The sequence below is a fragment of the Halyomorpha halys genome, unplaced genomic scaffold, assembly GCF_000696795.3.
Source record: "Halyomorpha halys isolate HHAL.00 unplaced genomic scaffold, Hhal_1.1 Scaffold987.1, whole genome shotgun sequence".
Taxonomy (NCBI): Eukaryota; Metazoa; Arthropoda; class Insecta; order Hemiptera; family Pentatomidae; genus Halyomorpha; species Halyomorpha halys.
The window spans coordinates 90843-103718 of NW_027108701.1; the positions used below are offsets into that span (position 1 = coordinate 90843).

Here is a 12876-nt window from a genome sequence, read left to right on the forward strand (position 1 = left end):
CAAAGGAGAAACAAAAATAGTTTACAACTAGTTGTAAACTATTTTTGTTTCTCCTTTGACCGCAACCCTGACCATCTTCCTATACATAAAAATAAAAAAATATGCATGTCATCCTTCCTCTGGATGATCCTTATCCTCATCTGTTTCCATGCATGTGATGGTGGATGATTTCTGGGGATTCAAGAATTCAGTAAAACAGTTACCGTCTTGACAGTAGCAGAATATGATGTAAATCAGTTCGAGCTTCGATTCGTTTGGAAACAAGCCACAAGATGGCATTAGTATTTTCACATAAAATCTACTTTGTTTTATTCTGTAACTGTTCATATGAAATACCAATGCCTGTTATTGATTGACTTGTGTTACTATTATAATTTAGCTATATTTTTTTGTTTTTATTTTGCTTAACTGTATATTTTTCATAGGGAAAAATGCCATCTTGATATATCTTGGCTCATCAATATTGAAAGAAACATTTCCTTGGCATTGGACTCCTGTCGACCTATCAACTCATACTGAGTCACTCATCATGGATACTTGGGGAACTGTATTATGGATTGTGATTGCTGTTGTTTTTTCAAAAAATAATATTTATCTTGCTATATAAGTTGTTTTTTTTTGTATATTTATGTATTAGGGAAAAAAAAAAGACTGATTTACAGACCATTAAATTAATGGTAGAATCTGTTGTGATTACTGTTTATATGCCAGATGTTCGAGAAAAACCTACTGATAATTTTTAGAATAAAGTTTTCAAATCTTAATTATGTGAGACTTTTCATTGCTTTGAATTTATTTTTTTATATAATGCAATAATGTCAAACAAATTATTAGATCTTTTATTGATATGAACTAGAAGGAGATTTGAAAACTTAAAATTTCTTTCCTAAATAATTAAGAGTTGTGGATTTTTCTGAACGCTACCTGTATAATTATTTAGTAATGCTAAGTGGACTATTAGTTTTATAATTAGAGTATTTTTCTATGCAGATACTAACCATTGTGATATCAGGAATGTCGGAGGCTTGAATTAAGGATAAAATTATTTTCCTTATTAGTCACTTAAATATTTTTTTTTACTATTATAAGCTTTATTCTTATCAATTTAACTTTGTTATTATATTGACATATCACATGTTTTCTTGTTTATGACCATTACATAATATTAAATATACAAATTTTAAATTGTTACCAAGGATTATTATGCATTTGAAATCAAACAATTTATAGTACTGACACTAACCATAGTTAAGTCGCATTCTATTAACAATTGTGTACATCTTTTTTACAACCTTACTGATTGAAATTTTAATAAGATATTATAATTAAATGTATTAAAACATTGAATATGTATTTTATGGATATCAGGGTTAATAAACATTGTTCTAAAAAAGATATGTTTGTGCCAATTTTGAAAAGAAAACTATTCTGTTTATACCAACTACAGATTAATTTTTTTTTCTTTTTTTAGGTAATTCCATGAAAAGTTCCTATAGGTGTTCTAGGATGATTTCATGATAACTCTTAGTAGTATAAATTGTTGAAAAATGGTCAGTGTGACATTCAAAACAGGTACACAATATTTCAGAAAAAACTTTATTAATAACCAATGTTTCACCCCAGTTTGCATAATAATAATATAATAGTCATAAGGACTAAATTAGAACAAGATGCTAATATTGTGAATAATAAGAATATACACAAAAAGTTTTATAAAAAAGATCGAAAAGAAAAGGAAATACCATTAAATAATACAAATATGGGTGAATAAAATAATAATTGATAATAAGCCCAGTAATGAATGATTAAAAATGTTGTTCATTTATCACTAGGCTTTTTATTAATTATTGTTTTGTTTTTTTCATAACCTTCTTTATCCCTTTAATACATGCATACATATTACATGATATATGTATACCAGTGAAATATTGCCTTGTGGCATTTAAGGTTAGTTGCAGGGTCCGATTAAGGTAGTTATGAACATTTAGCTAACACCAGTGGATTATTGGAATGGGGAGGGATGTTCCACCAGTTAATTAATTATTGTTCTATTTATTTAGATTTATATTTTTTTAGTTCATTTGTTTTATTTATGCCAATAGTGTTATCATACTTTACCATTTTTTAAATAAGGTATTAATAGTAAACCATAGATTAATATGTGGAGAAGATGGTCAGTGGTGTGATCTGCAAATAAACAAGAAATTCTTTATATGTGCCGACATTACGACTTGAATTTCAGGCCTGAAAAAACAAAAAAAGAGATAACAACCATAACTGAAAAACAGTCATATCATATATCCTTTTCTTTTATACATTTCATCATGTTGATTCAAATTGTTTTTCATTATTTCAAATACTACTTACATATCTTATTTGTTTAATTTCATTACTCATCTTTTACATTTTCTTCCGCACCTTTCATTATTGTTTATTTCTTGAACACTTTCTGTTTTTAATTTTTTTATTATTTAGTTTGTATAATTCTTACCTCTATAATATTATATTTCATCTTCTATTGTTATTAATTAACTACTATCTACTTCTAGTGTTAGCATTCAACTACTATTGTTATATATTACCAAGTTTGTTTGTTTATTTTTTGCTCTTTTTTTTTTTTTTTTTTTTATGTTTCTCTGAGTTATGGTTGTTATACCTTTTTTTGTTTTTTCATCCCTGATGAAGGTTTGAATTTCAGATTGAAACGTCAGCACAAATAAGTATGTTTTTGTTTATTTTTTTTTTTCTGACCATTCCCCCAACCATCTTCTCATATTTAAAATTTTTCTATCTTGTTCTCATTTAGCGCTGGTGAAGCTGTGCAAACTGGGGCGAATCACTGGTTACTAATAAATAGTTTATCTGCTATTTCCTGTACCTGTTTTGACCACCATCTTCCTCTAATGAATTACTTATGGTCAATTAATTATCTTCGTATATCCCTAAATATTTTTTTCATTGTAGCTTCCTGCTACTTCTAATAGGGACCTGAATTGCAATGACTAAAATTTAATTTATTTATTTATAATGTTACAGTTACTTTTTCAATAAACTGGCCATACCAGAAGCACCCCTTTATATCTTCGATTTTATTTTTTTATGAAAAAATTATTAAGAAAACTACAAATTTTGAATCTTCAAAATAAGATAATAATATATTTCAAATAAAAGCTATATATATTCCAAACATTAAATTGTCTATTTTATCTGGATAGAACAAAATGTGTCACAGATAATCCTCAATGATGAATGTAATTTAAAAAAATTTAAATCATTATTTTTAAAATATTCAACAAAATTTATTAAACACTTATTTTTTATTTACCTATTTTAATTTATTCAGTTTGATTTTAGATGAGCAATGCACTTCACCTAGATGCATATTTAATTTATGAAATTAATGAATTTAACTTACTTTGTTATTACATTTTTTAAAAATAATATTACCATACTTTTTTATTTATTTGTACTGAGAATAGGAGGATTAAATAACACAATTGAGATAAAATAAGAAGTCCATTGATTACATTTAAAAACCTTAAATAGTTTATTAAAGATGCATTATTTTCAAATACATTAATAAAATATTTTTCTGGATAAAATACAAATCAGTATTTAAATAAAGTAATCATTTGTTAAAGCAGAAAGTAAATTAGGAACTTATTTATATTAATTAATCCTTATCATATCACCTTTTATAATATGGTGCAAAAAACATATATCAGCTTCTAGAAAGTGGTCAATTACCTAACTTTTTTAAAAAGTTTTAGATAGAAGAATTAGTCACTGCTCAGCCCCACCATGTGGGGGGGGGGCGGCGTTAGATTATAAAATCCAGAACAACTTCATTAATTATATACCAATTGATAATTTTCCAATAAAAAAAATTTAGATAATGAATCAGTGAAATAGCGAACTTGAGAACAATTTTGGAAATATCCGTTGTACATTTAAACAATGATTAATTATAAACTATAAACAATGATTAAATAATACTAACAAACAATGAAACAATAATTAATTATAAACAATGATTAAATCGAATAGTATTATGATTTGATAGTTTGATTTATTACAATACTTTTTGGAGGGAGTACGGCTCGAACGTTTCGTTACTGATGGTTCAGGTAAAGAAATTCAGCGTGACGTTCCCAATCTTTCCCGTCATTGGAACTGAGTTACTCATTCCGTTCCTCGAGGAACGATTCATTCCTAGTAACAAGTTACTGGTAACTGTTGAGGTACTTTACAATTACGCAGTTGTAATAACGAATTTTATTCAGTATTGGGCGATTTTAGAAGGTTAAGTTATTTTCGCTTACTATCAATTTCCTTCTTTTCTTGATAGGCCTTTTTCAGTTGCTTGATTTTTACATATAAAATTTAGATATACTTTCACATTTGATCGAAACAGGTTATTTTCTCGGTTAATCGGATATTTAAAAATAACTGGATCCGTTATTTGTAAATAGTAGGTTATTTATGAACAACCAACTACGTTTTTTTCGATACTTAACTTCTAAATTACTTCATGTCAGTTGTAGATAATTTATCATAAAGGGTGAAGTGGGTTAATTTAAGGGTTTTAGTTGTGACGTCTATCAATCATTTAATTTAACATTTTACACAAATGGCTACTGAGCTCTCAGTTTTAACATTTAATATTTGGGCCTTACCAGGAAATTTTTCTAGCGATAAAAGAAAAAGAATTGAAGCAATTGGCCAAGCTGTCTGTGACTTGAAGTATGATGTCGTTTGCCTTCAAGAAGTTTGGACAAAGTCAGATTATAAAGAAATCAAAAAGTATGTTTCTAAAACTTATCCTTACCATCACTACTTCTACAGTGGTCTGCTTGGTTCAGGTTTGTGTACATTTTCTAAATGGCCTATTGAGGAGTGTTTCTATTATCGTTTTCCACTAAATGGTTACTTTCATATGATTCATCATGGAGACTGGTGTGGAGGAAAAGGTGTTGGAATTGTTCAGTTGAACGTCCAAGGTTTAATCGTTAATGTATTTAATACACACCTTCATGCTCAGTATAGTTTGTTAGACTCAGGAGATAATTATCTTGCTCATAGGGTTGTTCAAGCCTTCGATACTGCACTTTTCATAAAATTGAGTGCTGAAAGTGCAGATGTTAATATTCTAGCTGGTGATTTGAATGCAGAACCTACTAGCTTATGTATGAAAATTATTTCATGTGTTGCTGGTTTAGATGATGTTTATGACTTAGCTGTTGTGAAAGAGTTAAAACCTGAAACAAATGATTGTTTTAGAAATACTTATAGAGATAAAACTTTAGAAACTTCTTTTCCTGGTAGAAGAATTGATTATGTCCTCATGAAATCTAAACCTAATATCAAAGTAAGTGTTTTGAACCATTCATTTCCTTTAGAACCCATAATACCTAATAAAAATTTTAGCTATTCTGACCATGAAGCTGTAGGGGTATATTTAAATATCCAGAATATGCCTGCAGGCCAAACCAGCCAACTGAACGATAGAGAAACATGTCAAAAACAATGTCTTGAGAGTGCTCTACAGGTATGCGATAAAGAAGTGCAAAGTATCAATAGAAATATTAAAAAACACTTGTGTATAATAGGAGCCATTTTAGTGTGCTTCCCTTTCATATTTCTCAGTTTCGATTGTAAAGGTTTGACCTGTACTGTTACAACATTATCACTATGCTTTGGTTTGCTTATGATTTCTGCAGAATATCAAAATTACTCTTGGCTTAAGAATGCTAAAAAGAGGATTAAATTGCTGGGTAATCAGTTAAAAAAACAATATTAAATTATACTACGCTGCTCTAGGTTTTTAAATTATAACTTTTGAAAAAACTCTTTTCATTCCCTTAGAGAATATAATTTTAATAATTACAAAAAATAGATTAACTTTTTAAAAGTTTTTTTTTTTTTTTTATGCTTTTGTATCATTTTGTAATCTAAAAAAAAATACATAATACAAGGAATTAAAATTATTATATAATAATAATATTTAGTAAACTACTATTTTTTCATATATATCATAGCGCATTAGGCTTTTATAAATGCTTATAGCATTTCAAATGTGATAAAGATTATGGTTGTGAATTTAAAGAAAATATTTTTTGAGGTACATACTGAAATTTATAATACTATAAATATAGTATATAAGTATCATTGTTAATTATATTCAAGTACTAAGTATTTTATTTTGTTATAGCGATTAATTTCTCTATTAATTTTAGGGTCCATTGTTTTCATTAAGTGATTATTTGAATTACTATGATGAATATTTAAATAAATTTGACTGGCTTAGTGTTCACTTTAATGAATATTATAATAAAATACAGTCAATATTTTCTGGTACATGAAACGCTGATATGTAAGACCACGTGTAAACCTTTACTGTGAAGCCCCATATAGGAATACAATTTTGTTGGTTCACTGCCTGTTAGTGTAGTTCTTCCTCATCTCCGAACTGCAGCAGTTCACCTTAATTTTTGTCTCCAAAGTCTTATCTGCTACTGTAAGACAGAAATCTCAACAAAATTTTAATATTTTTTACTCAGCGAAGGCGGATCTGTCGTACCTACACTGATGAAAGGTTTTATTTATTTATGAAATATCTCAGTAATTTTATTTTTTAAGAGATCTCGATTGCATGAGAAGGAATTTAGATGTACTTTTTCTCCAACAATGGTCATAAAAGGAGGTGATTCGTTCATGATCATGTCCAACCATCAGATTTTTCTTCAATTAAGGGTTCCCTCTTTATAAGGTTGAGTGGACCCCAGGGGGCTCTCTGAACCCACAGGGTTGTCTCATGGCTACAGTGACAGAATAAATAATGATCCACCACAGCCGGATTCAAACCTGTGTCCTTGGAGCTAGTAGCACATTACTTTTACTTACTGAGTCACTCCACTCCCCGAAGAAATAAAATTCCACCGAAGCAAATATAGAATTTTCTTGAGGATTTCTAAAGTCCTTCAACACGAGATCAACAACCTACAATCTATCAAAGAGAAACTTCTTTCTGCTGTACGAATTTACTGACCTCTTTGAGAAGGAATTTAGATGCCTTATGAAAACCCAGCTTGGGATAGGTAAGAATGATGAATAGAAAAATATCCACTGAAGTTCCTATACCTTTTCTCTTCATCGATGATGAAAAATCTTTGGAGTACTTCAAAAAAAAAAATAAACATTATAGATTAATTTTACTTAAAGTACTGAACTTTAACTTGAATGTTTAATATTTACCTAGTTGTAAGTTTGTTGCAATTTTCTTATTAATTTAGTATTTAATAAATTGTAAGTTTGTTTTCATCTTTCTGATATTGTATTATTTTTATTTTATTATTCTGCTTCTCTATTAGTTCATACTATTGTCATGAACTATATTATAGGAAAAAATAAGACAATAGTTTTATATTGTTAAGGTTTTTATTAATTACTGTTGTTTTTATTGTGCTATAAGTTGTAAGACCGCACCGAATCAAGTATTTAGAATTTATATGTTCTGTTGGTGTGATGTTACTGTATTTTATAAAGCAATAGGATCACTTCTGTTTGTCTTTTTTAACATTTTGTCGTGATCAATGATATTTATTTATTTAAAGTAAATAATTGTCCCCTCTAACAGAACATGCTTTTAGGTAAATTTTTATACAAAAACTGCTTGGTCTGGTGGATGTATTTTACATTTTACTGTTTTGAATGAAACTGGTTTTGACTTGTTTTTTTATTTCTATTGTTTGCTTAATCTTTAACTATTTATTAAATACTTTATCATTTTAATATTTAATTATTATATTTTAATCTTAGATTAGTCTTCAATAATAAATTGAAATAGTTATGCTTGATTGGAGAAAAAATATTTGACTTGAAAGCTTTTTAGTGATTAATTATTTATATTATTTATTAATAAAATATAAAAAGTTCCTGAGTTAGTGATAGAGATTACTATTATTGCCTGTTATCCTTTGAATTTAAATTATTTTTTGTCTATAAAAGAAAGTAGGAAGTATATGTGCTCTTTAATTCTTTTTTGACTTGAAAAAAAAATGTATGCAGTGTGTAATTTTTTATTAATTCTAGTTTAGCTAGAATATTCATGAGTCAAGCAAAGACAAAGAGATACGTAGTGGTAGAAAAAAGAATTCGCACATCGCAGTTTTTATTTATATTATGAATTGAAATATTAAAACTTATTAATTAATTTTACACATTCTATTGAAAACTTTGATCTTAATAAAAAAATATTTTAAAATAACATTAACACCAAGAAAAAAAAATTATTTGCACACTCAGGACATAAATTCAAAGGTTTGTTCATTTACTTACTAGAGTATAGTTCTGAACCTTCCTATCAGTATTCTAAAATATCTTGTAAGATAAGGAAGTGAAATGAGTGCAGCCACTCAGGAGAAAGTGATTTTATTGAGCAACCAACAAAAATTGTAAGGTGAAATATCAATTTTCTTGGTTCTTCGTGATTAACCCAGGAGAGGTGTAGCCTTGAGCATTTTGCTCATGATGGGAAATGAAGATCTATATTTTCAATCCTTTTGTTTATTCTTTTGTCTACCATACATTAACAAGAATGAGCATTTTTCTCACCAGTACACTCCTAATGTGACATTTTTTTTCTCATTTGAGCATTTTGCTCACCTGGACATCTGCGTTTATTTTAAATCATGAGCCAAAACAACTCTTTCAGAGAGTTTTTAATTATTATTAGTTTTCACTATTAACGAAAAAGTGGTTGAGAATTAATTGTAACCACAATAACAACGAACTAAACCCACTTTTAAATAAGGCGTTCCCCAATCAAACCGTAACGCCTCTGCAGCCTTGTAAGTCCATAAGTCCTAACTATAAACTGTCATGGCACATTATTCTCTTTCCCCCAAGATTAGGATAACTTATAATTTGTTTCCGGATTCAAGTAACCATAATATCTACCTGACAACCGTTGAGAGAGTGGCTCTATATGCTCTTCTGCGCGTTACAGAAGTTGGACCATACTCGTCTACAGCTTACCCCAATATACTCTGACATACATTTACTTCTATATTTGATGATCATTGCCAATAATACGATTTTTGTCTTTCCATTATCCATGTAACCTCTTGAAAGAAAGAACTGGTGCTCTTTATTAACCCTATTTCATTCGGCTCATGGAACGAACTATAAAAGTTACAAAGATTTGATTTCCTTCCATCTATATCAATTATTTCTAAGGGATAAGGAAATTTAAGAGGGCCAATTGATTTAATTAAATGTGGAACTACGCTTCAAGACATGGTAGAATTAAAATAAAAGTAATCGCAAAGAACATATGGGAACTTTAACCGTGTATATATTCATTATATAAGTAAAAATAAATCTCCAAAACAATCTCATGACAAGGAAGTATATAACTTCGCAGTAATGCCCCATCTATTGCGGAAGAAATATGGATTTAGTAGACTATTCAAGAATGTCAATGAGTTGACTGATGTGATTTCTGTAGTGATATATTGCGTTGATGATAAAACGTACTTGATTGCCCATGACTGTTACTTAGATTATCACATTCCATATATACCCGTCGCGACATATTCATGGAACTTACAAGTGCAAAACTTTATCAAACAGGTTAGTTGAGTAGGCTAAATCTAATTTGTTATCTAAGAATATTAATAGAGACCCAAACATAGTCATTCGGAATGACAGTCATCATTCAAAAAAAAGCCATACTGACTTGAATAAGTTCGATAGGCTCTTGCTGATAAATGAGATATCGAACAATAACGATCTTCTGCAAAGTATCTGTTGATTCATTATAAATAGAAAACTTATTTTAGCATTTATCTCTTAGAAAAAAGTGAAAATCATGATATGAATAAAGTATCCGCAGCCTTCTCTCCTCTTCCTCACTACCACTTCTACTATATACTATCTATGTGTAGTCCCTTCACGGCCTGTTGGCTAAGATCTATGTGTAGTCGCTTCTCAGCTTGGTGGCTAAGATCTATGTGTAGTCGCTTCTCAGCCTGTTGGCTAAGATCTATTTGTAGTTGCTTCTCAGCCTGTTGGCTAAGATCTATGTGTAGTCGCTTCACGGCCTGTTGGCTAAGATCTATGTGTAGTCGCTTCACGGCCTGTTGGCTAAGATCTATGTGTAGTCCCTTCACGGCCTGTTGGCTAAGATCTATGTGTAGTTCCTTCACGGCCTGTTGGCTAAGATCTATGTGTAGTCCCTTCACGGCCTGTTGGCTAAGATCTATGTGTAGTTCCTTCACGGCCTGTTGGCTAAGATCTATGTGTAGTCCCTTCTCGGCTAAGATCTATGTGTAGTCCCTTCTCGGCCTGTTGGCTAAGATCTATGTGTAGTCGCTTCTCAGCTTGTTGGCTAAGATCTATGTGTAGTCCCTTTTCGGCCTGTTGGCTAAGATCTATGTGTAGCCCCTTTTCGGCCTGTTGGCTAAGGTCTATGTGTAGTCGCTTCACGGCCTGTTGGCTAAGATCTATGTGTAGTCGTTTCTCAGCTTGTTGGCTAAGATCTATGTGTAGTCCCTTCTCGGCCTGTTGGCTAAGGTCTATGTGTAGTCGCTTCACGGCCTGTTGGCTAAGATCTATATGTAGTCCCTTCTCGGCCTGTTGGCTAACATAATAATGTACAGTTAATATTAAAACATTAAAAAATAAATACTTAAGAATAAACTGAAATATGCAATGTATGCATGTAAGCCTTTTTTTGGATGGATCTATTACACAACAAGTTCCATGCCTGTGGTTTAGGATTATTCCCAGGAATTCAATTATAATATTTTCCATTATCTTAGCCCAGTTCTTGTTATCGACCACGAGTTCCTCCATGAAGCTCCTAGTCTTGCTGGGCTGGGTATCGTTTTACTGGCTCCTAACCTGAAGCTCCTCATGTTGAAGTCTCATTGTCGGAAGACTTTACGGAACTTCTCATTAGGAAAGGGATTCATTTATCAATGATTTCCTTTATTTTCCTTTCTTCTTTATTTCTGTTGTCAAGGTCGTTATTTTTTTATCTCACGGGAATAATCCAGAATTATTCTGACTTCCTCATCTTAAGGAAAGCAGCAATATCCGCATATATTGTGAATCGATCCGTATCGGTACAGTAGACGTCGTCAAAGCAGGCACAATCTCTTCCTTTTAGAATCTTCATTTACTCGTTCTTTACCCTTTGATGTCGGCGTGTTATGAGGAAGGAGTTGTTGGGGCATTTCCCTAGCATGTGTTTCAGGCTCTCTGTTGCAGTTGCCACAGAGGGACCAAATTTCTCTATGCTGTCCACTGATACCTGAGACTCCACGTAGAAGTGCAGAATTTATATTCAATTTTAAGGCATTGTTCCATTGAGAGCTCGTAAGTATTTGTTTATCGTATATAAACTTACTTGCTCTCGGGGTCTCTTTTAAATGGCGTACTCCTACGCTCTGCCTCCTGCAGTTGGCCCATTCCTCGAACGCATTTTCACGTAGCGACTGTCCTAGAGGTTTCACACTCCGATGCCCCTGATCAACGCCCGATCTATCGGCACTTTCAGTAATCTTAACTGAACTATTGAAAGTAGACAGGAACAGAGCATCGGGTACATTTAATAGTCGCTGAGACATAACATGAGATTATTAAGGGGACGCCTAGAGACACTAGAAAAAATTCCATTTTTTTATTAATTTTTTAATGTTCATTGATACTAATACAGTTTTTAAATACATTGTTCTAGTACCTTGGAGTTTCAGTAGATTGTGCAGTACATTTGTGGAGAATTATACGATTTTGGAAATCTGAAGAGGAGCCTTATTTTCTTAACACAATATTTGAAGTGCCCATCACTAAAGAAGTAAAAAGTAAAGCTAAGATTTACAAATTAAATAATGTGAGCAACTGAAACAATAATGTAAAATAATTTTGAACTAATAGCTAATATCACTTAACATTAAATCCATGTTAAATAACGACTGCTACATTTTAAAGCCAAGTGAAACTTTTGATTTGTAATTTAAAGTGGTTATTTAATATTTATTTATACTGATCATTTTAAAGGAGTTAAGTTATGGCTTAGTGAAAGAGGATTTAATTGAAGAATATGTCTCGGCTATATAACTATTTTTTTTTCATTAGGGTTTTAATAAGTTTATTGTTACTCAAGTTGAACTTTGACTTCCTATTCATTGATTATATATTTAAATGACCTACATTGTGAATCTCTTATCTCGTGAACTCTCATACTATATCCTTTCTTACTAGACACTACACGTCCATACCTAAGGGCAGGAGGTTGTAGTACTTAGGAACTAACAAGGCAGATAAGAACTAGAACTTTTCAAGATTACTATCTTGATCAACCAAGTCAAATTTCGTTCTACAAGAGAGAGAAATGCTTTATTTTATAAGCAATGCTAACCAAATATACTGAGTTTCTATAAGACGCAGAGAGGTGGCGTGCCCTTCAGAGAGAAAGAAAAGCCAAATGAAGGAGAATCTCCTTCGGAATTCAGTTCATGTTGAGTTTAATAGGAATGTCCGCCATTGTTATCTAAACTGAAACAGGAGGTAGGTGGTGACCTATTCCTCGGCCACGCCCATGAAGTTCAATATAAGGCCCGCCATTTTTTACTTCACTTTTCCTGGTCTCTTACCTTTTCCATTACACTCCTTCCTCCAAAATAAGACACAACATAGCAAGCAGTCTGTTATTAGGTATAACATTTATATAAACATATAGTAATTAATAAAGATATAATATTTCTTCTTTTTTTTTCATTATATTATAATGATAATATTATATTTCATAACTATTATTTTTTTCTATCGTATCTATGGTATACCAGTGGTATAACGCAGTTGGGGTGAGAA

At 30.8% G+C, this 12876-nt stretch overlaps 3 protein-coding genes across 6 annotated transcripts in view; all 3 read left to right on the plus strand.

Annotated features, from left to right (window-relative positions):
• The window catches only part of LOC106687606 (heparan-alpha-glucosaminide N-acetyltransferase), a 12673-nt gene extending 11276 nt beyond the window's left edge, over positions 1-1397 (plus strand). For both annotated transcript variants that reach the window (XM_024359731.2, XM_014431589.3), the window contains exon 12: positions 426-1397. In XM_024359731.2, coding sequence (XP_024215499.1) covers positions 426-607 — 182 coding nt within the window. In that variant the 3' untranslated portion in view covers positions 608-1397. The remainder of the gene's footprint in view (positions 1-425) is intronic.
• A 3008-nt stretch (positions 1398-4405) lies between these two features.
• Positions 4406-7934, plus strand: nSMase (neutral sphingomyelinase). Its single transcript, XM_014431574.3, has one exon. The coding sequence runs from the start codon at positions 4631-4633 to the stop codon at positions 5798-5800; it is 1170 nt and encodes a 389-aa protein (XP_014287060.1). The 5' UTR covers positions 4406-4630; the 3' UTR covers positions 5801-7934.
• A 115-nt stretch (positions 7935-8049) lies between these two features.
• LOC106687591 (uncharacterized) overlaps positions 8050-12876 on the plus strand; it is a 47145-nt gene continuing 42318 nt past the window's right edge. Inside the window, exons 1-2 of one of the 3 annotated variants that reach the window (XM_067046979.1) lie at positions 8050-9633; positions 11744-11896. In XM_067046979.1, the coding sequence (XP_066903080.1) occupies positions 9427-9633; positions 11744-11896 (360 nt within the window). In that variant the 5' untranslated portion in view covers positions 8050-9426. The remainder of the gene's footprint in view (positions 9634-11743; positions 11897-12876) is intronic. The other 2 variants (XM_014431570.3, XM_014431567.2) reach the window with 2 other exon arrangements.

What these genes read in the sequence shown, in the direction of transcription:
- nSMase (XM_014431574.3), top strand. Translation starts at nt 4,631, where the DNA reads ATGGCTACTGAGCTCTCAGTTTTAACATTTAATATTTGGGCCTTACCA.